General features: G+C 34.3%; 1 protein-coding gene across 1 annotated transcript in view; it reads left to right on the forward strand.

The window, feature by feature from the left end:
* Positions 1–24,900, forward strand: part of LOC100371118 (bridge-like lipid transfer protein family member 1) — a 71,250-nt gene extending 46,350 nt beyond the window's left edge. The window contains exons 34-43 of the mRNA XM_085498347.1: positions 1,854–2,043; positions 2,889–3,046; positions 3,198–3,390; positions 3,722–3,954; positions 8,195–8,446; positions 8,805–9,005; positions 10,057–10,218; positions 11,034–11,162; positions 19,418–19,565; positions 21,671–24,900. Of these exons, the coding sequence (XP_085354473.1) occupies positions 1,854–2,043; positions 2,889–3,046; positions 3,198–3,390; positions 3,722–3,954; positions 8,195–8,446; positions 8,805–9,005; positions 10,057–10,218; positions 11,034–11,162; positions 19,418–19,565; positions 21,671–21,884 (1,880 nt within the window). The 3' untranslated portion in view covers positions 21,885–24,900. The remainder of the gene's footprint in view (positions 1–1,853; positions 2,044–2,888; positions 3,047–3,197; positions 3,391–3,721; positions 3,955–8,194; positions 8,447–8,804; positions 9,006–10,056; positions 10,219–11,033; positions 11,163–19,417; positions 19,566–21,670) is intronic.
* The last annotated feature ends 2,771 nt before the right edge of the window (positions 24,901–27,671 follow it).

Consider the following 27,671-nt stretch of genomic DNA (forward strand, 5'->3'; position numbering starts at 1 on the left):
CATGTGTGTTTGCTTCCTTTAGGATTTCTTCCTAGTTTTAACAAATTCCTAAGACACTTTATCACGACGGACCGCAATGCATCCTCTCATTCAGACGAATCCTCCTCGTCTGACTCTGTTTCATCTTTGCCGTGGTATAAGCGTAAATCTCTTCGAAGTATTCTAAAAGGAAAGAAAGGTAGACAAGTCTTGCGATGGTACCGCTTATCAATCGCATTGTCATCCTAATCAACATCAATAATTAATATTCACTAACTTCATAATTGCTAAATATAATAAAAAGTTTCACCATACATCAAGCATTATTATTGTTCATGGTTCCAAAATAGTATGTAATTAGTATATGATTCATCCATGGTTCTCAAAGGTACTTAATAATCTTCATAAAAGACATTGGTATATGCACCTCTAGCTTGCTCAAGAAAAATACTTGAAAGCCCTCTTAACTTACTGTAGATTATACAAGACAATGAAATACTGCTTTAAGTTAATGGCACAAATATTCACAATTTACAATCACAGCATTTGTATAACACATTTACGATGTTTTTTTTATCAAGAATTCATAGGAACTTAATATGTAAAACAGATTTGCTGTATGCATATTATCAAAGATTGTCAAAATATTTGCCATATTAGTTTTATTTATTATGTAAGCAACTCACAGTATCTCACTTATATATATATATATAAAACTGTGGCCATTTTTTAGTGTTCTGTATTAGACTGACAGTTGTAGTATACCAATGGTATATCCAGTATTTCCAATACATTTTATCGACATTAGTACATTAGGTTAGAGCATATTAAAATTGATCTTCGTTTCATAGAGGAGTGCTTGTTAAATGAGATTTTGTAGTTTGTCGACAAATAGAATCTAGCAGTTTTTCATTTTCTTGGACAGACCATATTATAGATAAATACTGGTATGCATTCTATGATGTACATGATTTCAATTCTTTACAATATTATAATTTTAGACTCTTCATCTATCATTGTGGTGTCACATCACATACAAATATTAACACACACACAGACAGACATTACAAAAGCAGAAACACAGCACACACACACACACACTGTGACACACACACAGACAGACATTACAAAAGCAGAAACACAGCACACACACACACACACACTGTGACACACACACACACAGACAGACATTACAAAAGCAGAAACACAGCACACACACACACACACACACACACACACACACACACACACACACACACACACACACACTGTGACACACACACAGACAGACATTACAAAACCAGAAACACAGCACACACACACAGACAGACATTACAAAACCAGAAACACAGCACACACACACTGTGACACATACACAGACAGACATTACAAAAGCAGAAACACAGCACGCACACACAAAAATACACATACAGACAGGCAGACAAACACATGCACAGACTAGCACACAGATAAATGCTAAGACTGAGAAAGACACACATGAACAGACACAACGAACAGACACACAAACAGGCAGACAAACAGGCAGACTGTTAACAGCCTAATCAGACATGGTGACATTTTCTCTTGAAAGGTGTAATAATTATAACATGTACTAAACCCAACTCAATTTCTTCATTAACACTGTAGAATGCTTTATTATTGCTTGGAAATATTTTCACTGAAGTGGTTAATCATTAATACTAAATTCCAATGAAGAATACATTTGATTCATAACATAACTTGGCATCAATAGTGAAAATAGACTACAGCTTAGAGAAAAAATTAATTCCAATGAAAATAATGTATTCTACAGTGATGAACTATTTTTGTAGATTACTTTGAACAACCTTTAAGTCATCTCATTCCTCAAACAGCTAAGAAAGTTGCATCAGATACCGAAGATGAGGACGCTGCAAAGAAGAGAGGGAAATCGCTGCATACGTCAACGCCAACCTCACAGACTAGCAAAGCGTCGCTGCAGTGGGAAACGTTAGTGGTGTTTGCCGTCAATCTGACGCATCTTGACGTACAGATGAATATGAGTAACGTGATGGGAAATACAACGTAAGTATGTCGCCAACGACATCAACGCTGCAATCAGTGAAGTACTTTAATACCTGGTTGTTTTGGTATTTGGATAATGATATGGTTTGAAATTAGAAACATTATGGTTTAGTTTTCAGGGTAAACAGTCACAATTCTTATTAAATTTTGCTGTAGGTGACTTTATTGTGACTTCAAGATTATATCATATTTGAGTTTGTTTCTTATAATATCATTTGACAGAACAGGTTCATCTTTTGTACTATCCCAGTATACAATGAACCTACTAATGCTAGCCTTCTGTCAAGCATAACGTCATTGTACAAGAGTTATTTAAAATGCACTCTGCCATAAACTACCGGTATTATATACACAACGGTAAAGCATAGTGGAATGCTATGCAGCATCAACTCCAAACAGACATGTGCTTGTTACAATTATGCAAGTACATGAACATTTTAAAAAACAGTATATTATGATCAGATTTTAAGTGAGAATGACAGAAACTGATATTTCTTCTAACACATTGTCTTTGGGAAATAAGTCACTTGCTTTTTTTTAGTATGTAAGCAAACTATTTGTAATGCGTGTGTAAAGCTATATAAGGCTAAAAAAATGCAAATCCAAAAAAAAGAAAATTGTAATTTTTTGGGTAATAACAAATTGAAAATTTGCTCTCTTTTTTTTCACTAAATAAGTAGCTCTAGCTAACACCAACTGATTTTCCAAAACAAAACCTGAACGTGTTTTATATGAAAGGATCACTTTTCTATTACCTGTAATAATCTTGTTTCTTATGACACCAAGTTTAATATTATGTTGAACTAAACCATGTGCTGCAAGATTTCATGTTTTTCTTGTTGTAGATGGTCCACTGGTGGTTTGAAAAGCCAAGGCAGAATATCTGTTGACTACACTGGATACAAAGATATGAAAATATCAGCTGGCCTAGGTAGTTCATCATTGGATGCCAAAGGTGGTGTGATAGGGGGTCTAATTGAACTTGATGATATTGATACATTTCGTAAGTACATAATTGTATTAATTAGTTTCTCTATACACCTTGTGCAGTACAGGGTAAAAAAAAATGATTGTCTTTGTTCATTAGTCGTTCAATGCTCCTGTCCTCGTTGGTAGTGTTGTCAACGTTTCTATTATTTCATATCTCTCATCAGTTCACATACTAGAAGAGCCAGGCAAAGAACCTCAACACAAAGCTGGGGCTAAAATGGTGAAGACGGAGTTCCGCATCGACTACATGGGTTCTAGTATAATTATGGCTAGACTGAAGCTCTTAGAAGTGGTATGCAAAGACGAATGGAAGTTGAACTTTGACACAGGCCCTGATAAAGTTATTAGCACAAACAGGTAAGCATGTCGTGCAGATAGCACATTATTGTTGCCATGGAAAAAGTACACTTGACGGTTAAATACACTTCTTGTATATTAGTCTAAGTTACTTTTGAGCGTTTTGTTCCTCACAGTTCTTGTATGATCTTTAACCTTTTGAACACCATAATTTTTCCCGCCAAAATTTTGTTTAACATTTTTAATGTATTTTTTTTAATATCTTTGTTAATTTTGGATGAAATGAACATAATTTGAACAAAAACAAATATGAAAATAATTAAGCACGTTGTATTTTGTGAAAGTTGAAGGGGTCAATATTGATTTTCATTTTTTGTGTTTTTCATCCTAGGCCGATGTCTATCTTCATAAATACGGAATTAACATGGGATAAATTCCAGATGATGATATCACGGTCAACTACACCAGACCTCATTAAGATCACGTACAAACTGGAAGAATTCTTCAGTCAGCAGTTCAACAGCAGTAAAAGAGTTCTATCCTCTCTGGAACCGATGGCATCTGGCAGGCGAAGCAACAGAGACAGTATTGCTAGCAGTCAGGAAAAAAACAATGAGTTGGAAGGTAGGTAGCGATGCATTTTGTAATTGTATTGTATCTGCTGAGGTTTTACTGTTTCCACTCCAAAAATAAAATTGGTGTATCATTATTTTGTTATCAACTCTGTTACGTAGCTGAATGTAATATATAGTACTGGTACTGGTATATATCATATTTACACATGTATAATGGTTATCTCATAGCTGTTGTTGAAGTCGCATGCATATCAAAATGTGGTGAAAACTTGCATACTTTAATACCAAACGCTTCAGCGTGGTATTAAGAGTTTGTTTTCAGGGGTGGGTGATACCAAGGTGGGAAATGGATGCACATATGGGGTTAATTCCTTGAATTGCAATATAGAGGGTTCAGGCTGAAATACAATATATAGTGTTTTCATGTTTCGTCTGATATTTCTGTGGTATTCTGCTGCTGTAAGTAATGCACGATTTGTTCCGAAATTCAGTATATTGTGTGTATTCCAGGGTTATTCGTTTTTTGCTGAAAACACCCCTATTTTTTAGTGGCAGAGTTTGAATAGTCTCACTCCCACTGGGAAATCTGCATTGTTGCTTGAATGTGAGTTAATTAAACACATTTTCCAGACCGGCGAAAGAGTATGCAACAGCCAATTTTAACAGCCTGTCACGTGATTTTAGTCTGAATGTCAACATGAAGAGGCTAGTCCATTTTACGCAGGAGTAATTGGGAGTAGAATATGTGAGGAATAGTATCAACAGAGATGTGTATAGTGAAAAGTAATATCTATCCTTCATTTACATCTCTGAGCATTTCTGTTTTAGTATATTGGTTTGAAAATGTTGAACTTGCATGATTTGCAATGTGTTTTTTTAATGGGACTCCCCTATTGATCGAATCCCGGGTTTGAACGAGAACGGCACACCACGTGATTCGTTTGAATACAATGCTGATGGCAAACATGCCGTGTTACTGCGGTACTCCACTGACGGGATGAGTTACTGCATGCTACAACTTCGCTTGTGATGTTGCTTGTTAGCCATGGATTACATGAATCTTGATTACCAGTCAAATGTTGCTCATTTGACGTTGGTAATCTTTATTTGGAACTGAGTAACTTCCTGGTACTTCGTACTATGATAAAAATCAGTCAACATACAGCAAGTTCTCTCAATTGTAGTATTCCATGTGATGTACACCTAATATGCCAAAAATGTTGCTGAACGATTTGAACTGAATAAAAATAGCAGACGAAAATTTGTTTACAAAATAAAAATACTTCGGTTGCCAATGAAAACCGGTAAAAAACAAGCAATATGTTTTTGGCTGTTATCATGGAAGGGACATGAACGTGAAGCTAACGTCTGTTTATAACTAAAACCGGGCACCTTATACGAGGTTTGCAAAATAACATGGCAGTCATTAGAAGTCACTTTATTTTATTGTTAGGACGTATTCAGCCGTTAAATGTATAATTTCCAATCGTTTTGCGATAGTATTTTCTAGATTGGAAGCAGCATTTACATTTTATTCAAAGTTCAAAGCTGCGTTGGGATTTCGTTGACAGTGGTAACAATGTCGGCGCCGGTGATCTCTTACCAGTGCGCAACGTAGCCAAAATAAAAGGCATGATCATTTGGGCACTGCTATTACAAGACTTTGGCTGTTGCCATGGTAGCGGTGGGTCAGGATTGTTTTTCCAATTAGTGATGGTACGACCTGCCTGTCAAGTATGAACCGTGACAAAATCAGCCAAGCCAAAAAAAAATCACAGAAGAGTTAAAAAGCCATTCCTGCTGAACAGTTACTCTAACTTCGGGGTCAACTTTCTCATTAATGAAAAAAGATATCAAAAATTCAAATAGTAACTTTTTGCCCACACTCCAGCCGAGTACAATGAGCTATGTCTGAGGTGTTGTATCACAGGGAGTTGGACAAACTTGTGTATTTTAATAAATTATTGAATAATAAAATGTTATATAACTTTTCTTTTACCCCCTCCCCTTCCTGGTATCTATTTCAAGTATTTTTGTCAGGTTCAAATCGTTCACCAGCATTTTTGGCATGTTAGATGTACATCACATAGAATACTAGGATTGGGAGAACTTAATGTTTGTTGACCACCTGGAATCTGAGTTTTATAAATCTTGAAGGGCTCTCGGAAGATCCACCCGCTGCCTGGACCCGCAGTAAAATCTCCGATTAATATGGAGCCGCAACCATCAACATCGATATACCATGAGGTTTCTGCTGGCGACGTTGCAGCGTTACTCAGTTCCAAATAAAGATTACCAACGCCAAATTAGCAAAATTTAACCGGTAACCAAGACTCAGTCTATCCACGACAAGCAAGCAACATCACAAACGAGGTTGTAGTGTGCAGCTCACGAGTCAGCGACGACCGATTTCAACGAAAGTCATTCCGTCAGTGGAGTACCGCAGTTGCACGGCATGTTTGCCAATGCACAGATCTGTGGAGGAACTTTTAACTTCAACATCAACCGTGTATCGTAGTCGCCCAGTTTAAGTTCTGGTTCTGTCGTGGTCCCAACTAAAGGGCGACAGTCGTCGTGTCGCGTCCTGTTCGATATGGGACTCACAGCGACGTATACAATGCGTGTAAAATACATTGTTTATTTACATGAAATTCGAACACGCGCTGTGCTACGACCACCGCGCTTAAACATCCACGAGTTATTTATTCGGACAATGACTTAAATTAGACGTCTGATTATTTTATTTTCACACGTACAGCGACACGCGTTCTACACTGACAAGCGTTGCTAGGTCGCAGCACTGTCTTGGAGCATATTAATGGGCAATTGGGTTCCCCGATCTAAATTTCTATCCCGGTTTGTTGCACGTTCTTTTTTTAATATGAAATAATCAAATATGGGACATGTGTATAATAACAGAACCCCACACCCTCCCCGTGGCTTCGCTCGTGAAAGTACGGCAGCATAATACACCGCATCATTCGTGAAAATAACTTCCATACGCAATGAAAGCCACGGGGAGGGTATCTGTCATAATACTTCATTATCACTGAAAACATTTTTCCCCTGAAATAAATTCCAGTGAATATGCCATTTCCCTCATACTATATTGAGACACAGCGCAGTGAAAATTAGATTCACATGTAATGCTTGAAAACATGTCAGCAAAAATAAATTAAGTGAAATTCTACGTGACTTCATAATAGTTGGAAATGAACACATTACACCCGACCCTACCACTCCATATACAATGTAAACTACACCCCAAAACATCCTTTCACCCACAGTTACTACCGTGTTTCACCAGTGTATTCTATTTGACGTCAGGAGAAATTGAAATAAACAAATTAATTATAATTTCAGCCTCTAGTTTACCACTGATTAAATAAACTACCTCGTCTTTATGTCAACTTGCAGTTATTCGTTGCCTACATCAGTGACTTCAAAATATATGTTTCAATCCCAGGAATTTCACTCGCTGTTAATTGCATGGGAGTGGCAGTCTTTAATGAATTTCTATTGTCATGTCAATTTCTTGCGATTACTCGAACATTAAGCTGTAACCACATACCGCCTAGGTGCTGTAATTAAATCCTGGTGTAAGCACCATATGAACTATAAACAATGCATGTGAAGCCAGCTGTGGGGTATATTCAATCCTATAGATTTCTCATTGTTTGATAACTATTTGCTGCAAATGCAACAACAATCAATATAAAAAATATTACCCACACAGTATTCTACAGGTTACTTGTGATGTATAGAATTTATGTATTTGTTCGAGTTACATGTTGGTGTCAGTCAAGTTTGCTCTGACAAATAGCATCATGGGATACCATGGATGCTCAACAATCCATAACAATCCTACAAGAAACTTATTTGCAACAGTATTTCTAGGAATCCACTTTATATATACATTGGTAGTTTTAACTAATAATTTGCATTTCATTGACAACACTAGCTGTTGCTTTATTACATTGCTAAAAACAACCTGAAAATTACAACATTTAACTATGAAAGTTGGTATTTATGAATGTCATGTCCATTGCAATAAATTCAAAATATATTGAGTCGTTAACTATATTCAGCGTAACTTAATACATCATCTGTGTCAACATATGTTATGTTGAGAGAGTTTGTCATAACACTGTATTTCTCGTAATTTGCGTGGCTGTCAGCATTAACATTAACCCTTATCTAATAATCTCGCAGTTGTGCAACTGATTGTTGATAACATTATCATCATTATTATATCATGTTCTACATAATCGTTTTTTATTTCTACTCAGAGAAGAAACATCATCGACACTGGCCTGGTGTTGCTTCACTGATAACTAAAATCCGATTAGTTAAACTCTCTCCAAGCTACCCAGAGAACAGTGCCATCCTTGGTGGGCATTGCAGTCTCCGTGGCAACCATGCATCATTAGCTTGTTTCCATGGCGTCAACTTCCGTGGCAAATCCTGGGCTTTGTTCACGATGAGGGAACCAGAGATGTTGTTTGAAACAGAAGCTCAGGACATTCCTTCAGTCGATGGAGGTTTGTACAGTTTTTGAGATTTTGTGTTAAAATTTATCATCATGTATCTTTCTCTGCCCCAATAAAAGAGGAAATAATTTAAAGTTATTCCCCACCTATTCCATGATTGGTTACAATTGACCATGTGACATCCCTTGTAACTGCAATGTATCATGGGAAATATTTAAATATCATTTTGCATTGTGTCAAATAATAATGAAGATATATTTCCATATAAATACCATGCTGAGATCTAGGATAATACTACAACAACAGTCAAACAAGGCTAAGGAATTTAATTATTAATATCAGTTCCTGCATTCCATCCATGCCCAGAATCATTTCACTGAAATCTCTTTCCACATGTTCTTTTTTCTAGAATCTTTGGAGACCAATGTGATCCAGGATCTGATATTTAACCTAGGTCACAACCAGACAACCAGGGCTGAGTACCAGTCACAGTACAACTTTATGGCAACCATCAGTCGTATATCACGAGGTCGTCATGCCAACCCACCAGCCTCTGTCAGCAGTGTACAGGAATGGTTTCATTATGCTTGCACAACAGAAGGACCAGAAGGTGAGAAATATTTATATGATCCAATATACATGTACAACAAATGTAATTTTCGATTTATATGTGTGTCTATTAGAGGGGCTGTTTCAGTCAGTGGGCAATACAAGATTATCAGTTAGTTGTGCAATGGATGGAATGATACGACCTAATTGGAGGAATACAAAAATTGAAATTCCCGTATTCAATCGTTTACAAGGACTTGGGATTAGCGCCCTCTATGGCCAGATTATGAAATTACAACGATAAAGAAAAATCATACTGATTTCACCAGTTCATCTTTCTTAGTAAAAGTCCATACAACTTCCCAGATTAAATCAGAATCAGATAAACTTCAGTGGATCACAGAGGAAAACAAATCACAGGCAATAGTGATTTATATCTTGCGTCTAGGTCATTAGATTTAACCTGAGGATATCAGTGTGGCCTTTTGAGTTTTATTATAACCCCCACTGTTCATATTACTCATTGTCCATCTGTGTCGACTTTACTTTTTTTAGCTTCTTATTAAAATGAAGGTACCTTTTCGTGGTTCTCTTTTAGATTTGTTTATTTCATGACAATAATCTCAATTTTCGATTTAAAAAAAATTTGACTTCTTCCAGAGAATGGCTTACCCACTTATATTTAGATTTTCTCAGTATTCGGTAAATCAATTGTTGAGAGTTTCCCCAATTAAACCATTTTATTTTTGAGGCTCCACCAATCAAATCATTCCATTTGTGAGGCTCCACCAATCAAATCATTTCATTGGTGAGGCTCTGCCAATTGTATCATTTCATTGTGAGACTCCACCAATTATATCATTTAATTAGTGGGTCCCCCGCCAATTAAATCATTTCATTTGTGAGGCTCCGCCAATCAAATGATTCCAATTGCTCTGATAGAATATGAGTTCACTCCTTGGGAGTGTGTATGCATTTGTCAGACATTATGGAGTGTTATATGAAAAGGTCGTGTGAACCAGACAATAAAAGAACATGTGTACAATTTTCTATAACAACGTAATGGATCAGTCGTTCCTCCTTGTTACAATGAATAATGTTTCATACTTCAGAGCTTGAATTTTTCTACCGAGAGGACGGTCAGGAACCCAGTATGAGGAGAAGAAAAAGTCTTGAATACAACCACGACTCGGAAACATTGTTTGCTCTGCCGAAACTACAGTTAGAAATGAGAACAGGTCATCTACAGAAACCAAGACCCCCTAAAGATGATGGTAAGTGTGTTTCATTCTTTCAGATTTATTTTGACCTCGAATGATCTTTTAAAAAGTCACATGACATGCTTGATCAATTTTGTGACTTTTAATTTGATGAGTCATTATTAGTCCCCGTCCGAAAACAAGGACTTATGCATTGATCTCTGTGCGTCCGTGCGTGCGACTGGACCTACAACTTAGACATGCCTGGACAGATTACATTCAAACTTCATCAATTTGTTCTACGTTCTGATTCAAGCTGGCCAAATGGCGGCCATTTTTGTTCTGAAAAATCATCAAAAACAAGCATTTCACAGCTGTTTACAGATGGATTTCATTCAAACTTGGTACATACATTAGACATTATGGGTCCATGATGTACATGATTTTGTTTTTCAGATTGGAATTAAAAATGGCTGACTGGTGGCCATTTTGTTTTTAATGAATGCAGTTCTAGTGCTATATGTCTAACATGCTTTGACTAATGTTCAAACTTTATATATTCATTATACATCATGTCTTAGATTTACAGATCTATTCAAAATTGCCGATCGATAGCCATTTTGTTTTAATTAATGCTGTTCCAGGGCAATACCTCTCAATATGAACAAGTACTTGTACTACGGTATATACATTACTATAAACAAAACTATATAATTTAGATTTGATAACTAATGGGGGAATGTGCCATGCATGGCTTGTTTCAAATATTTTTAAAATATTTTATGACAACAAGAGAGGACAGTATGGTGTTACAAGCAACTAATCTTGCAGAAAACAAGAACAAAAAAAGTTGAATGATTATTAGTTTTTTTTTCGTTTTTTTTCACCAGAGCCAATGCCAGTTGTTGATGTGACCTTTGTAACACAGTTTGCTGATCACATTTGTGTTGCCATGGATGTTGAACTGCTTCTATTTCTTCATGACATTGTTAATGCATACATCAACGAGAAAACTAAAGGTCAGTTTGTGTGTGTAGTGGGTGTTTAGTCATCTCCACTTATTCAGTATTAAGTCATGATTAGGACACTGTCAAAACAACATTCTATGAATTTTGTTTCTTATTTATGTTAATTGTCACCAAAATAAACAGGTATCATCACTATAAAGAATTATTATACATCTTGCAGCAAAAACAACATTATTTATTCTACTGTAAAATGGAATACAGAAGTGTATTTTGAATGTCTTCCTTATTTGAACAATGTGCATGTGCAATTGTGGTATTCTCGTAATAACCTTTTAATATTTTTGTTTGTTCATGAAAACTGAGAAATTTGAGTGTCAAACAAGCGTCAGCATATCTGCTAATTTAGCTACCAAAGATGTAACTAATTTATTAGCATCAGCTTATCTGCTCATTTAGCTAGCAAAGATGTAACTAATTTATTAGCATCAGCTTATCTGCTCATTTAGCTAGCAAAGATGTAACTAATTTATTAGCATCAGCTTATCTGCTAATTTAACTACCAAAGATGTAGCTAATTCATTAGCCCTGACATATTTGCTAATTTAACTACCAAAGTTGTAGCTAATTTATTAGCCCTGACATATCTGCTAATTTAGCTACCAAAGATGTAGCTAATTTATTAACCCTGACATATTTGCTAATTTAGCAACCAAAGATGTAGCTAATTTATTAGCCTTGACATATCTGCTAATTTAACTACCAAAGATGTAGCTAATTTATTAACCCTGACATATCTGCTAATTTAGCTACCAAAGATGTAGCTAATTTATTAGCCCTGACATATCTGCTAATTTAGCAACCAAAGATGTAGCTAATTTATTAGCCTTGACATATCTACTAATTTAGCTACCAAAGATGTAGCTAATTTATTAACCCTGACATATTTGCTAATTTAGCAACCAAAGATGTAGCTAATTTATCAGTCCTCACATATCTGCTAATTTAACTACCAAAGATGTAGCTAATTTATTAGCCCTGACATATCTGCTAATTTAGCTACCAAAGATGTAGCTAATTTATTAGCCCTGACATATCTACTAATTTAGCTACCAAAGATGTAGCTAATTTATTAACCCTGACATATTTGCTAATTTAGCAACCAAAGATGTAGTTAATTTATTAGTCCTCACATATCTGCTAATTTAACTACCAAAGATGTAGCTAATTTATTAGCCCTGACATATCTGCTAATTTAGCTACCAAAGATGTAGTAGCGTAGCTAATTTGTTAGCCCTGACATATTTGCTAATTTAGCTACCAAAGATGTAGCTAATTTATTAGCCCTGACATATCTACTAATTTAGCTACCAAAGATGTAGCTAATTTATTAACCCTGACATATTTGCTAATTTATCAACCAAAGATGTAGCTAATTTATTAGTCCTCACATATCTGCTAATTTAACTACCAAAGATGTAGCTAATTTATTAACCCTGACATATCTGCTAATTTAACTACCAAAGATGTAGCTCATTTATTAGCCCTGACATATCTGCTAATTTAACTACCAAAGATGTAGCTCATTTATTAGCCCTGACATATCTGCTAATTTAACTACCAAAGATGTAGCTCATTTATTAGCCCTGACATATCTGCTAATTTAACTACAAAGATGTAGCTAATTCATTAGCCCTGACATATCTGCTAATTTAACTACCAAAGTTGTAGCTAATTTATTAACCCTGACATATTTGCTAATTTAGCTACCAAAGATGTAGCTAATTTATTAGCCTTGACATATCTGCTAATTTAACTACAAAGATGTAGCTAATTCATTAGCCCTGACATATTTGCTAATTTAGCTACCAAAGATGTAGCTAATTTATTAACCCTGACATATCTGCTAATTTAACTACCAAAGTTGTAGCTAATTTATTAACCCTGACATGTCTGCTAATTTAACTACAAAGATGTAGCTAATTCATTAGCCCTGACATATCTGCTAATTTAACTACCAAAGTTGTAGCTAATTTATTAACCCTGACATATTTGCTAATTTAGCTACCAAAGATGTAGCTAATTTATTAGCCTTGACATATCTGCTAATTTAACTACAAAGATGTAGCTAATTCATTAGCCCTGACATATTTGCTAATTTAGCTACCAAAGTTGTAGCTAATTTATTAGCCCTGACATATCTGCTAATTTAGCTACCAAAGATGTATCTCATTTATTAGCCCTGACATATCTGCTAATTTAACCAACAAATATTTCTTAGCACTCATCTTACTCTGTACTTTGGTCTGGTTAGCTTCTTAGATAACCTGGTATGTTTTTCTAATTAAATTTTAGCAAAAATGTTAACCTTACTTATACAGAGATTCATGATAATTAATTGAAATGTATCTCACATTTAATCGGAAAGGTACATAGACGACTGATTTATAATTATTTGTAACGGTTCATGTTATTGCTAGTAATCAATCAAAGGAGCCTTTTTTTTTCCCCCCATCAGTGATCACTCATAAATTACGAATTACATAACACCTTTCAAGTGACCCTAGCTTATAAATGATTGCTGTAATCATTGGCATTTTGAAGTTGAGTGGCAGCATAGCACTTCCACAGACACATGTAATGTTTGGAATAAAATGCCTAGCATGTAATGTTTGTAATAAAATGCCTAGCATGTAATGGGAGAAGCCAGTATTGTGTTTTGTTCATTAGAAATAGCGCAGTGTGCTTGTCAAACAAATTAAAAAAATATTTATTTAAATAAAATATTTCGGTAAATACCGGACAAAAAAACAAACAAATATGTGTGATGACTGGAAATATGAATGTTTTTTGCTGCATCTCAAAATAATTTGTCTCAGTTTTCTAGATTAAGTTGACTTATTCACCAAAGAAAAAAATCATAGTTTGGCCTATATTTTTAGAACCAAAAAGGTCAATAAATTACAAATTTTAGAAGCGTAACGATATTTAGGATACCATTTGTCAGGCAAGTGTCAATGAAATCTGACAGCGAGAATTGTATTAGTCATGATAAGAATTCTAATTTTGTTAATCGATGTCGCTTGAGGTAATACATCACTGTGTCATGTCATGCAGTTAAAAACAAAGTTAAATTTATTTGCACCTAACGTTTAATGCTCACATGCTTCATGGACCCCCAATCACCATGGAAACCCATCTGTCCAATTAGCAGCTAGGGTGTAATAAAAATGGCTAACTAACCACATTGTTTTTTTTTTCTCAATTTGAAACATAAATTCTGGCTGTAAACTTTTTTCTAATTACAATACTGTGGAATACTTTATTTTCGCTAGAATTAATTTTCGCTGAAAAAGCTTATTGGGCATTTTGTATAGAATTTATTTTCACTGATTTTTGATTAGTTTAATGTGAAATATAGGAAAAAAAGTATATTCGCTGGATTTTATTTTCACGGAATCATCCCTTCAGCGAAAATAGCGAAAATAAATTCCAAACGAAAATAAAGTATTCTACAGTATTGCAAATTAAGAAGACTGAGATGTCTGTATTGTTTTTATTTGCATATCTATATCATGCATGATCAATTAATGAATAAATTTCTGTAGTTACTTCTTTATATTTATGGTTACTAAAGAACCAAATACAATAAAAAAAAAACTCAATTCTAGTAAAACTTACCAATAAACTAATCTTACGATTGAAGTCTATAAATTGATTTAAATTGTTGACATTGATTTGTTTTTCATTGATGGTCTATTCCATTTATCATTCCCCATTTTTGGTGTCTGAATAGAGACTAATATACTTAGGGATTGACCTCTGTACACCTGTTTCTTAGACATGGACTAATTACATTCAAACTTCATACTTACATCATCAATTTGTTTCACGATCTGATTCAAGATGACTGAATGGCGGCCATTTTTGTGCTGAAAAATTATGGATGGATTTTGTTAAAACTTGGTGCATACATTGGACATTATGGGACCTTGATGCACGTCATTTTGTTTTTTTCATTCAGATTTTAAATGGCCTACTAATGGTCATTTTGTTTTTATGAATGTAGTTTTAATATCTTCATTACAGATCATGTCCTCGATGTATAAATATATTTGTTTGATTATCTGATTTAAAATGGCCAAGTCGCTGTCATTTTTATGCTAAAAAATTATCAAAAATAAAGCATTTCTGCATTGTGGAACCGGATCCTGGTCATTTATGGATGAATTTCATTCAACCTTGGTATATACATAAGACTTTATGGGTCCCTGATGCACATCATTTTATTTTTCAAATCTAATTTTGTTTTAATGAATGTGGTTCTCTGACATGATTTGACTTAAAATTGTATATATTCATTCTACATAATGTTATAAATAGACACATGTATTCAAAATGGACAACTAGTGGCTTTTTTGTTTTAATTAATGCTGTTCCACAGCAATATCTCTTAATATGGACAAGTACGCCTTTGATGATCAGATACAAGATGACTGAATGTCAATAATTTCAGTGTTAACAAATCACCATAATCAAGCATTAGCTTCTGGATCCATATCTCCGACATGTTTATGTTTGAACTATATTACTATAAACAAAATTATATATCTTAAGTTTGATAACTAACGGGGACTGTACCATGCATAGCTTGTTCTATTCAGACTTATCCCCTTGCCGATATTATGAAGTATGGCGAACATATCACCCAATAAATAATAGCCATTCATTACTACCCATGTGCATACTTTGCAGTATTCAAACCTTATTATTATACATCTTTTCTATGTGCTTGTAAGTAATAATTTGATGAAAAATATCAGCTAAAGATGTCAATGAAAAAAAACATTCTACGTAGTGCAAATGCTCGTGTTCACTTATGGGCAAATGCTCGGGTTCACTTATGGGCAAATGCTCGTGTTCACTTTGCGCTTTTCTCAAAGTCAAGATTGATATTTTGTATTTCATCTCTCAAACACTGCAGCTGAAATGTATTGAGTTTCATTCATTGAAGGATGGTATTATAAATACAGACGGAACCATTATTATTGTGATGCCAGTCATACATATATGGATTGATACTGAGAGCACTTTATTAATAGGGAGTGTTGCTTAGCAACCTTTTTTAATTTTAAATTGTTTCATGTTAGAAATCAAATTACAATAATTGGAAATTTCATAATGTAGAGAGCCACTCCATAAAATACACAAATAAAAAAACGTTTTTGGCAATTTTCTCCTTTCATAGTTGATTTGTAGTACCGGTAGAGTATATTTGTCAACACAATAATACCATATGTGGTTCATTACATGATTTCATTGATTAACATGGGACACTATTTTTTGCTGAAATGTTAAAATTTTACAAAAGTTATATTTTGACACATATGAATTTACTATTTACTAATTTGAGCATATTAGAATAATGCACAGACCTGCTTAATTTGGGGTTAAAATCAGATCACATAAATTACCTAATTTGCATAATAATTCATAATCTGTTGGTTCTAGTCATATTTCAATAAATCTTGGTCCCTATAAACTCTAACACAATGTGACGATCTAATTAGTTTTAGGTTTATAAACATCCATAATAATTACCTAATTTGTGTGATAATTTACTTTTCAGCTTTCCACTAATTTAGTTACAATTAATCATCACATTACATTATGTGCGCCTGAAACAATATACAGACCTAAATCTATGCATAATAATTGCTTAGTTTTTTATAATAATTCATTTGGCTTATTGAGGTAACCCACAGACATAATTAGTTTAATGTTGATAAACATGCATATTGATTATCTATTATTAGCCCATTTCTGATATCTAAAAAATCAAATTTGAATTGAATTCATCACAGAGGTGCTCTGGAATTAATTAGACTAAAAACCACAGATGAATAATCAAATGTATTTTGTGTATGTATTATAAATTTTGATAATGTGAATCACATTGTTTTCATGTTGTGCATCTCAAATAGCAGACAAATATTAGTTGCTAAGCTTCTCGTTTGAAAAGCAAATCTTAAATTTTGAATTAATTTTAATGTTTCTCCAATACTCTCAGCGCATGAGTTCTTTCTAAGCTTTCTTTGATTTGTTATTGTCATGTGAAAGTGTCTCAGCATCCAATCACAGGGTACAGGATGTAGACACTTACTATTATTTCTCTATATCATTTCCTGACATTTCATTTGTTTGCATAGATTCATTGCACATATGTAAAATTAAAAAATAAAATAAAATAAAATGTGTAGCATATTCTATATTATTTGGGGCTTGAACTTGAACTCAATTTCAAAAACATTTTTAAATGAGAACCTTAGAAGAAGATATTTAAGTAGAGTTGATGATGAAGGTACATTCACCAGGTTTTAAATTCACGCTGTATAATATTTAGCACATACACATATTTATAATAAGCTTATAATAAGTATTGAAGAAATATCTGACATTGAGGCGGAGTGTCCATGCAGTGACCTTCAGGATGAACTTGATCTCTGATTATATTCTGATGTGGAAATACATTGTATATATCCACTAGGTATACAAATACTGTTTTGAACATGCTGAAAACACTGATTCACTATAAAGCCCCAAGTGACTGACTGTTCCTCAATTACCTTCACCAATATCCTAAATTAGACGTCAATAATAACGACATTAATTTATTTGATACTGTAACTTGTACTGACACTAAGCTATGGTGTGGGAAGAATAAGGGTTTAGAAATTATGCATGTCTATCTGAGACTCTTATTTTTGTTTTTTGTGAAAAACTATGACGTAAACATAATTGTCTTCAGATTCAGATTTTTATAAATGATAAATTCTTGTTTCTATGTGAATATTTATTCTGTCAGTCAGCTGGCTGAACCTTAAGGATGGTAACAAAAGAAATGATATTTAAATGATGCAGTGAATGAAATTGATTATTTGCATGTACTTCTATTAGCGGTGTATATTTAATATAGCAAATTTGATAGTATGAAATGAGATTTATTGGGATGACTATGGTTTGATGGTGTGGTTGCTCAGAAATACACTGGCAGATTTCAATCAAACGTACAAAAATATGGTGGCTTACAGTGGCTTGTTGCATCGTTTCCTGATTACATTCTATTTTCTATTCTGATATCCGTCCATAAGTATTTGAGTCAACCAGTTTCAAGAATATACATAGCAAAGAATGTTTTTGTCTCATCCAGCTTGAACATTTTGACTTAGAGTTGCCATTTTTTTCAACACCAGGGTGTACTGATGTCAGTAATGTACACTAATGAGGCATATACATGTAGTAGGTTACCATCTGTTTAATTAATTGAAAGTTGTTTTTAGTTGTTTTCATATTTCACATGGTTGGTATGATTCCACTTATCAGATCACAAGATAGCCATGCTATAATTTATATATAAATGAATTTGTAAAATGAACATCATCATTTGGAATAGACTTTGGAACAAATGGAACAAATTGGTTCCTAAATTGTTGTTGATTTGTATGTTCATTTCATTATTAGACGCCATATTGATACTAAAATAATGGCATTAATGGTGTGGTTGAAAGCGAAAGTAACATAAATGACAAAAGTGAATTTGTATTTAATCATTTGTGTCTTAATGATATGAAAACCCTGCATGTGTTATTTATAACCTAGTCATACTTTCAACATGGCCAATACGATAATTATCATTTTGAAAGCTCAATTCTTGAATGGCTTGTCAACTTATTTTCACTTGCTTACTTTTGAGCATTTCTAGTTTTTTATTTGCTTCAGCCATTTTTTATCTTACCTGGTATGATAATGAAGTAGTGCGGTTAACATGTATAGCAGTTACCAATGTCTCATTGCAGTTAACACTTTCTTGTTGCCAGGATAACTTGACTAATTTTTACTCAGTCTTTCTCAAACTTAGTTTATATGTTATCAATCTATCTATAATGGTGCAGTTCAATTTACTAGTATCGGTAGTCATGGCCATGGTGTTCAATAGTTCTATGTTCTAGTAAATGAGTTAGAAGCATGGCAAGGCTTCTATTATAAACTAACTCTAAATAAATGAGTCAGTCAGCCCAGTGCATTCTGACAGAGTGAATTAACCTCTGTACATCTGTCATGCCATGCCTGTGCATCATTTGAATACATAACACGATACATTGTTTTGTTTCAAAATGGCCAAATGGCAGCCATTTTTGTCCTTGCATTTGATGAATTTGCTGCAAGACAACTTATAAGAGTTTACAGTTATCAATGAACATAAACTGAATAATCTGTTTAGCTAAACAAGTATTTGTTGTTCAACCTAGTAGGCTTTTCCAGTTCAAGGGGAGCTGGTTCGAGCGGGAAGATGTTAAAGTCTCCTGACAAAGAAAAGAAACAAGAAACATCCATCAGTGGCATAACAGACTGGAGAGAGTTCAACTGTAAAACATGGCAACTAGAACCTACACTCAGGTAATATAGTGTTATTATTGCTGTATACCAGCAGTGTTATTTTTTAAATTCAGTTATTTCAGCTTTTTTTGTTTATGTGTGCCTGAATTAATTGAGTGAATATTACTCATGGATGTATTAATTATTTTTCTGAAAAGTAAAGGGATGATTTATAAATAGTATTTGTTCTAATTTGTTAATAAATGTGTCACTAAATGCTCTGTACTTTCAAACACTTTGCCACTGAACACTGTGGTACTGAACATTGCCACTGAACACTGCTTCTGAATACTGTGGTACTGAACATTGTCACTGAACACTGCTACTGAACACGTTGGTACTGAACACTGCTACTGAATTCTGTGGTACTGAACATTGCCACTGAACACTGCTACTGATAATTTTGGTACTGAACATTGCCACTGAACACTGCTACTGAATACTGTGGTACTGAACATTGCCACTGAACACTGCTACTGAATACTATGGTACTGAACATTGCCACTGAACACTGCTACTGAATACTGTGGTACTGAACATTGCCACTGAACACTGCTACTGAATACTGTGGTACTGAACATTGCCACTAAACAATGCTACTGAACACTGTGGTACTGAACATTGCCACTGAACACTGCTACTGAATACTGTGGTACTGAACATTGCCACTGAACACTGCTACTGAATACTGTGGTACTGAACATTGCCACTGAACACTGCTACTGAATACTGTGGTACTGAACATTGCCACTGAACACTGCTACTGAATACTGTGGTACTGAACATTGCCACTGAGCACTGCTACTGAACATTGCCACTGAACACTGCTACTGAATACTGTGGTACTGAACATTGCCACTGAACACTGCTACTGAATACTGTGGTACTGAACATTGCCACTGAACACTGCTACTGAATACTGTGGTACTGAACATTGCCACTAAACAATGCTACTGAACACTGTGGTACTGAACATTGCCACTGAACACTGTGGTACTGAACATTGCCACTGAACACTGCTACTGAATACTGTGGTACTGAACATTGCCACTGAACACTGCTACTGAATACTGTGGTACTGAACATTGCCACTGAACACTGCTACTGAACATTGCCACTGAACACTGCTACTGAATACTGTGGTACTGAACATTGCCACTGAACACTGCTACTGAATACTGTGGTACTGAACATTGCCACTGAACACTGCTACTGAATACTGTGGTACTGAACATTGCCACTAAACAATGCTACTGAACACTGTGGTACTGAACATTGCCACTGAACACTGTGGTACTGAACATTGCCACTGAACACTGCTACTGAATACTGTGGTACTGAACATTGCCACTGAACACTGCTACTGAACACTGTGGTACTGAACATTGCCACTGAACACTGCTACTGAATACTGTGGTACTGAACATTGCCACTGAACACTGCTACTGAACACTGTGGTACTGAACATTGCCACTGAACACTGCTACTGAACTCTTTGGTACTGAACACTGCTACTGAACACTTTGGTACTGAACATTGCCACTGAACACATTGCCACTGAACATTGCTACTGAACACTTTGGTACTGAACATTGCCACTGAACACTGCTACTGAATACTGTGGTACTGAACATTGCCACTGAACAATGCTTCTGAACACTTTGGTATTGAACATTGCCACTGAACACTGGTACTGAACACTTTGGTACTGAACATTGCCACTGAACACTGCCACTGAACACTGTGGTACTGAACATTGCCCCTGAACACCTTTATACTGAACACAGCTACTGAACAGTGTTCTACTGGACACTGTTACTGAAGACTTCTGCTAAACATTGAATACTGCCACTAAATACTGTTCTACTGGACACTGTTCTACTGAAGTGTTCTACTGAACAGTTCTACTGAGCACTATTCTTCTGAATACTGCCACTGAGCACTGTTCTACTGAACACTACTACTGAGCACTGTTCTAGGGAACACTATGCTACCAAACATTCTAGAAGTAAGAAAAAAAAATATTTCAGAGATTCTCAGTAAAATGATGCAGTGACATATTTTTTCCTTTCAACTGATGCAGGTTTTGACCGTAAACATTTTTTTTTTCACTATGGTATTCTTAGATTGTTATCATGGGGTGGCAAAAAGATAGACCCTGTTGGAGTTGACTACATTCTACAGAAACTTGGATTCTCGCATGCTCGCGTCACTATACCCAAATGGATACAGAGAGGTGCAATGGACCCTATGGATAAAATACTATCTCTGCTAGCCAAGCATGTGATTGCCATAATGAGTGAAGAAGACAAACACAAGGAAGAGGATACTTTGCCTTGAGGTGCCATATTGTTTTATGTAAACAAGCCAGTGTAGTGTTGCCAGCGTTTTTCAGTGGTGATAATAATCACCTTAGCTGGAAGGATGCTCTGTCTTCTTAATCTTATTGAGACCAATACCTTTTAAACAGCCGCATTGTAAGGGTTTAAATTGAAACCATGAAGAGGGGCTCTTTCAGTTACAATATAAAATAAATATTTATAATTTCGCTCATTATGCAAAGTGCTGTTGAAGGGTACATTATATTTAAAAATTCTGCCTTATACAGCTGTGCTTCATTTCTGAAGGGTAGGACTTACTGAAAATGTGTATAATTGAATTGAACTGTGATACAGTGTACCCCTGCATGACCTAAACACAACAATGTCTTTTTTTATTAAAATGTAAAATCCCATAGATATATTTATTAATCCTCTACAGCTTCACACTTTGTGCTATTTCCATACTTTCTTTTTATTAATTTTGATGGAGAGTGCTTCCTGGTATGTAAAATAAGACAAGAGCTTCCTACATTTTGATGTATTTACATATTAAGTATTAGTCTTGAAGGAGGGGTGGAGGATTTTTTATATGTGCGTTATATTTAGATATATTTCAATTCTAGGTTTCACATGTAGGTTTTCAAATAGCAATGAATGGTTGAGATTTTTATCAGTACTGACACATTTAGGCTGTAATGTAAATATTTTGAAATTAGATTCAAATGAATTACTATTATAAATTTAATTTTGTTTATTAGATTTGTGATGATATCTTCTGTAGAGGATTTTTTTAGGCTAAAAATGCATGAATTTACATAATAAAAATAAGCAGTATTACAGTGCTCATGGTTTATTGAACAAAAGTCTACAAATGCCACACTTTGAAGTTTATTATTCATTGAAAAAATTGTATATTTTTTCGTATTTTTAAATTATTCAACTAACAGCTTTAAGTTCAATGTTATATGTATGTCCAGTATTTATATGTATGTGTAACTTTCATATTGGTGAACTCTACAAAGTGATTTTATTTTATTTCTTATTAATCATTTTACTAGTCAAAGGGAATAATGGCAACATATATTTAAAGTGTGTTAAGTATGTTCATGCCTAAATACACAGTCATCTACCGTATTTTACCATATACACCATATTTTACCATATACAGAGTATTTCACCATACGCACCATATTTCACTATGTACATTATATCTTGTCATATACAGAGTATTTCACCATATGTGTACACCATATCTCGTCATATGTACTATATTTCGCCATATTCAGTGTTTCACCATATACAGCACATTTCACCATATGCACCATATCACACCATATTTTACCATATACATCATATTTCACCATATGCATCATATCACACCATATTTCATCGTATACATCATATCGCACCATGTACACCATATTCACCATGTACACCATATTTCGCCATATGCACCATATCACACCATGTACACCATATTTCACCATATACATCATATCACACTATATTTCACCATATACCTGGTACATCATATCTACAACAGCATTTCCTCTATGTTCAATCCATGCATTTATATAAAGAATGGTGTATTTTATTTTTGGGCTGTATAGTGCTTCCACTAATGTATTAAAGAAAGAATCATTTCAATTCTCACTACTTAACATGAAATATGCAAATTTGGGACATTTTCATTCTGTTTCACACATAGCATCAGAGGAAAAATCAACATTTGGAGCAAATAAAGCCCCTACTAGTTTTAAGATCTAATAAAAGTTTTGCATATTTGTGTTAATGGTTTTGTAGTCAACATATTCTGAATTTAAATGAATAAAAATAAAAAAGTCTAATAATTCACATTAATTCCTGTTCATGTAAACTTTTAATGCTGTGACTTATTTGAGCTTGAATATTTAGATTTGATTAGTGACTAAATCCTCAAAATATTTGTATTTATGTATAATAATTTTTAACTACATGTAGTATAAATTATGCCCATGACATCGCCATGCTTTGAAACCAAAACATGAGTACCGGTATTCTAAATTTGATAAACAAAAAATTGCAATATTTCAGCACAATAAAATTGGAAGAAGCTCAACATAACATATTTATTATATTGATTTTTTTTTTACTCAGACATTAATCACATATTTCATGGAAGGTGACAATATCTGGTACAATATTAAAAAGTATTTCTCATTAAATAATAAATTATGTACCATATTAACATGAAAATCCTAATTCCTTTACCCCTGTTAATATTTGTAGAGGCTAACAGTTTTTTTTTTCAGAGAAATGGGTTACTGCAACTGTATATTAATATTATTTTTTTTCATTTTCAATTATAAGTGACAAGATTTTAATTTTTTTTAGTGTTGCAATTAATGACAATACAACTGTTTTAGTGTGTTCCATTTTTGAAATACATTCCATATGCTGGTTTTTTTTTGTTCTGAGGTGAATTCACTAAAGGTCAAAGGTCATGTAATTACATTTGCATACAATTTGAATAACATTTGCATACAATTAAATTCTTCTGAACCCTTGCTTGCTTGCTTTGCAACTTGCCAGCAGCTTATATATTAATCAGATTATAAGCTTTTAATAATTATAGTGAGAATGTAAACATTTTGGTGTGAAAACAAAGGCTAAATCAGACATTTATATCACACAAATAATTCCATCAACTTTCTGTACATTTGCTGTTATCAACCTTTTTACTTCAACATTTGTTTTTACAAAATTGTTGAACTGTTTAAAACATACCTCGCTTTATATTACAACTAATGTTGCCTGTGATTTCTAATGATATTTCCAGCTCTAATAACACAGCTCCATTCCTGCACAACTATTGTTCCACACCATGTTAAAGTTCACTTCATTAGTGTTGGTGCTAAACATTTGTTGATATTTACGTGGCAGTGTTGTAATATTCAGTATGAGATAGTTTTAGTTTTATGTAAATTGAAAATAATATGTACAAAAGATAAAATTCATGATCGTTCTCAATAAAGTGGTGCAATATTATTTGTAAATATTAAGTTTTGTTGTTTTCTTTCACTATATTATTATACATCTGTCACTGTAACACCATAGATTACAGTATTTTCATCCTACCATATAAGGAAATGTGAATTCCAAATATGGAATGATTATGCACATAAGCGTCCTCTAATAATAAAAACAAACATGGCTGCCACAAGGGTTTGACCGGACTCCACACAAAGAAGTTCGCAGATTCTGTTCTAAACCTTTTGGATTTCGACATTCCCAGATTATTACGAGAATACCTCAAAGTATGTATTCAGACAGTACGCCGTCGCATCAATACTACCGCTGTACTGTCTTTGTGCATACTTTGAGGTTTCCTCATAATAACTTCATAGTATACCCCCCCCCCCCTCACTGCCATATGCTGCCTATAGACAGGTATACTTATTTTTAATGAGGAAATCTATTTCCTAATGGTGTCTTGCATGTAGGTTATTGTAACTTTATAAAATATAATCATGGAAAAGTGAGAATATAGACATCGATCTCCAATGATTGATTTGGCCCGTGAGGTATTTCCCTTATAAACTTAAATAATAACAAATTCATCAGAAAATTAATGCTTCTGGGAAAACCACCTTGGGTATATGTATGGTATTAGAATATTAGAAGATATTTGCAATAATATAATAATTCATAGTAACACAGTGTAAATTACAAGAGCTTAGGGAATGATCATTTGGACTTCTTTGTATCATGGTTTGTGAGCGAAATTGTTGAAAATATGATTTTGTGTTTTCATCTGAATTAGATTGTATTTTATTTGTGCCTTGTAATAACCCATATATTTTCATATTCTAATATAATTTTGACTGCTGATAGAAAATGCTATTTGCATTTGGATGACCCTATTGTGATTCGCTCATTTCATTGTAATATTACTAGTGGTTTTGAACAATAACGATTTTTTGGCTTGTGACTCGCGTTTATTTAGTTGTACATATGTTTAGAATGTTACATATTTTGGTGATTTCTGGCATATACACCGAGGCTGATATTGGTCGAAGTTACATGACGTCTCCCGCCAAATATGCTAATTTTCCCAAGAGAGGCCTAATGTCCGCTACCAAATACCCGAGCGTTCCGTTTATAACCTCGCTACAAAATGCTTGCACAAGATGTGCGCTATGAAATAGCTGTGTACATCGTGTTCCAATTTGTAAATTTTCTGTGTAAAAAAGGAGTAAAAATACAATGATTCTTTGATTTGCGTCAAATGCGCATTTTGGCAATAATAATTCGTATTCAAGTGTTTGTACCAGTTTTCCATGGTATTCGATATTTAAAGGGCGGCGGTCGTCGTGTCGCGTCCTGTTCGACATAGGACTCATAGCGACGTATACAACGCGTGTAAAATACAGTGTTTATTTACATGAAATTCGAACATGCGCTGCGCGACGACCACCGCGCTTTAAGTCAGTTTATTCAGGATCAGGGCGTGATAACAACTTTATACTTCAGCCAATCAGATGGCTAGATTCAGATTAACCATATTATAATTATGTTGCATCTGGAAGACTACATGCACTGAGAAAATGTTTCTGCCAAACGTACTTTTTTTTTTTGTTTAATTTTTTTTCACGCATTCACTTTGCCAAAAACACGCCCCTTTCTTTCCAGAAATATACAAACAAAATGCGTCAGATGCGTACGCGTGTTGAACAGTTTGAAAATAGCCCATTTTATGTGATTATTCATGGAAGATGCGTACCAAACTGAGACCCCTCTCCCTCCACAAATAATATTATAGGTACAAGTGAATAACATTTAATCATATACAACATATAGAGATTAAAAAAATACATTTAATATGTCTTCCATAAAACAAGGTACACATAACAGTCAGTAATTATGAATTCCATCGAAGTTTCCAAGTTGGATTGAAAGAAATAAAAGCGACTAACTGAAAAAAGGGAGAAACAGTAAAATTTAATGCATTGACATCAATACCCTTAATAAGTCATATGGTATTAAATAAATGGGAAAATGTGTGAAGGGTGATAGTTTTGAATAATTTGAATATCACATATGTTTGAGATAACATTAAGAAATAAAACATGCATTCGTAACTGGAGACACTTTATTAGAAAATAGTCACCAAACATTAGGCAATGTTCTTCCTAGAATTGTATTGTTCAATCTGCACTCAAGACAAAGAGATAAATGGGAGATTTATTATAGAACTACGATGAATTTGTTTACGCGTATCTGTTGATCGACTTAATTAGCTGATTACGAATGAATTGCTGTGATATGTCTGGCACCGTTTAGGCCATGTGAAGTTTTGGACGGAACTCGACTCAGTAATTTGGAACTAATTACGAGATAACCGTCGCTATTCGGACTACTATTTCTGACAGTTGGTATTTGTAGTTATTAATGTAGTGAACGATTAATCAAAAGATATGACGTTTTCAGTACTTAGTGTGATTGGCTTTATGATTGAAGGTTACGCCCTAGAGTCTTAATACTGCTTTGTAATTGGTTAATGTTTTGAAAATGAATAAAGTTGTTTTTAGTTGGTCTTGGCGAGGCACACAAGGACAGACGCAGTCCAGTCCTAGAGAGTCTTGGGGCGAGTCTTGAGACGCAGTCTTGGGCAAGTCTTGGGACAGCCTTGCGATAGTCTTGGGGACTTTTCCCCAGGGCGCTGTGTCTTATAGAGTGCTCGACTGACCGACTAAGACGAGAGTTGAAACGTATTTCGTTGTGTGTGTCTTATTTGACTGTAAATTTTAAGTGACTTTCCCGATCC

The sequence above is a fragment of the Saccoglossus kowalevskii genome, chromosome 4, assembly GCF_978046115.1.
Source record: "Saccoglossus kowalevskii chromosome 4, keSacKowa6.1, whole genome shotgun sequence".
NCBI classification, from domain to species: Eukaryota; Metazoa; Hemichordata; class Enteropneusta; family Harrimaniidae; genus Saccoglossus; species Saccoglossus kowalevskii.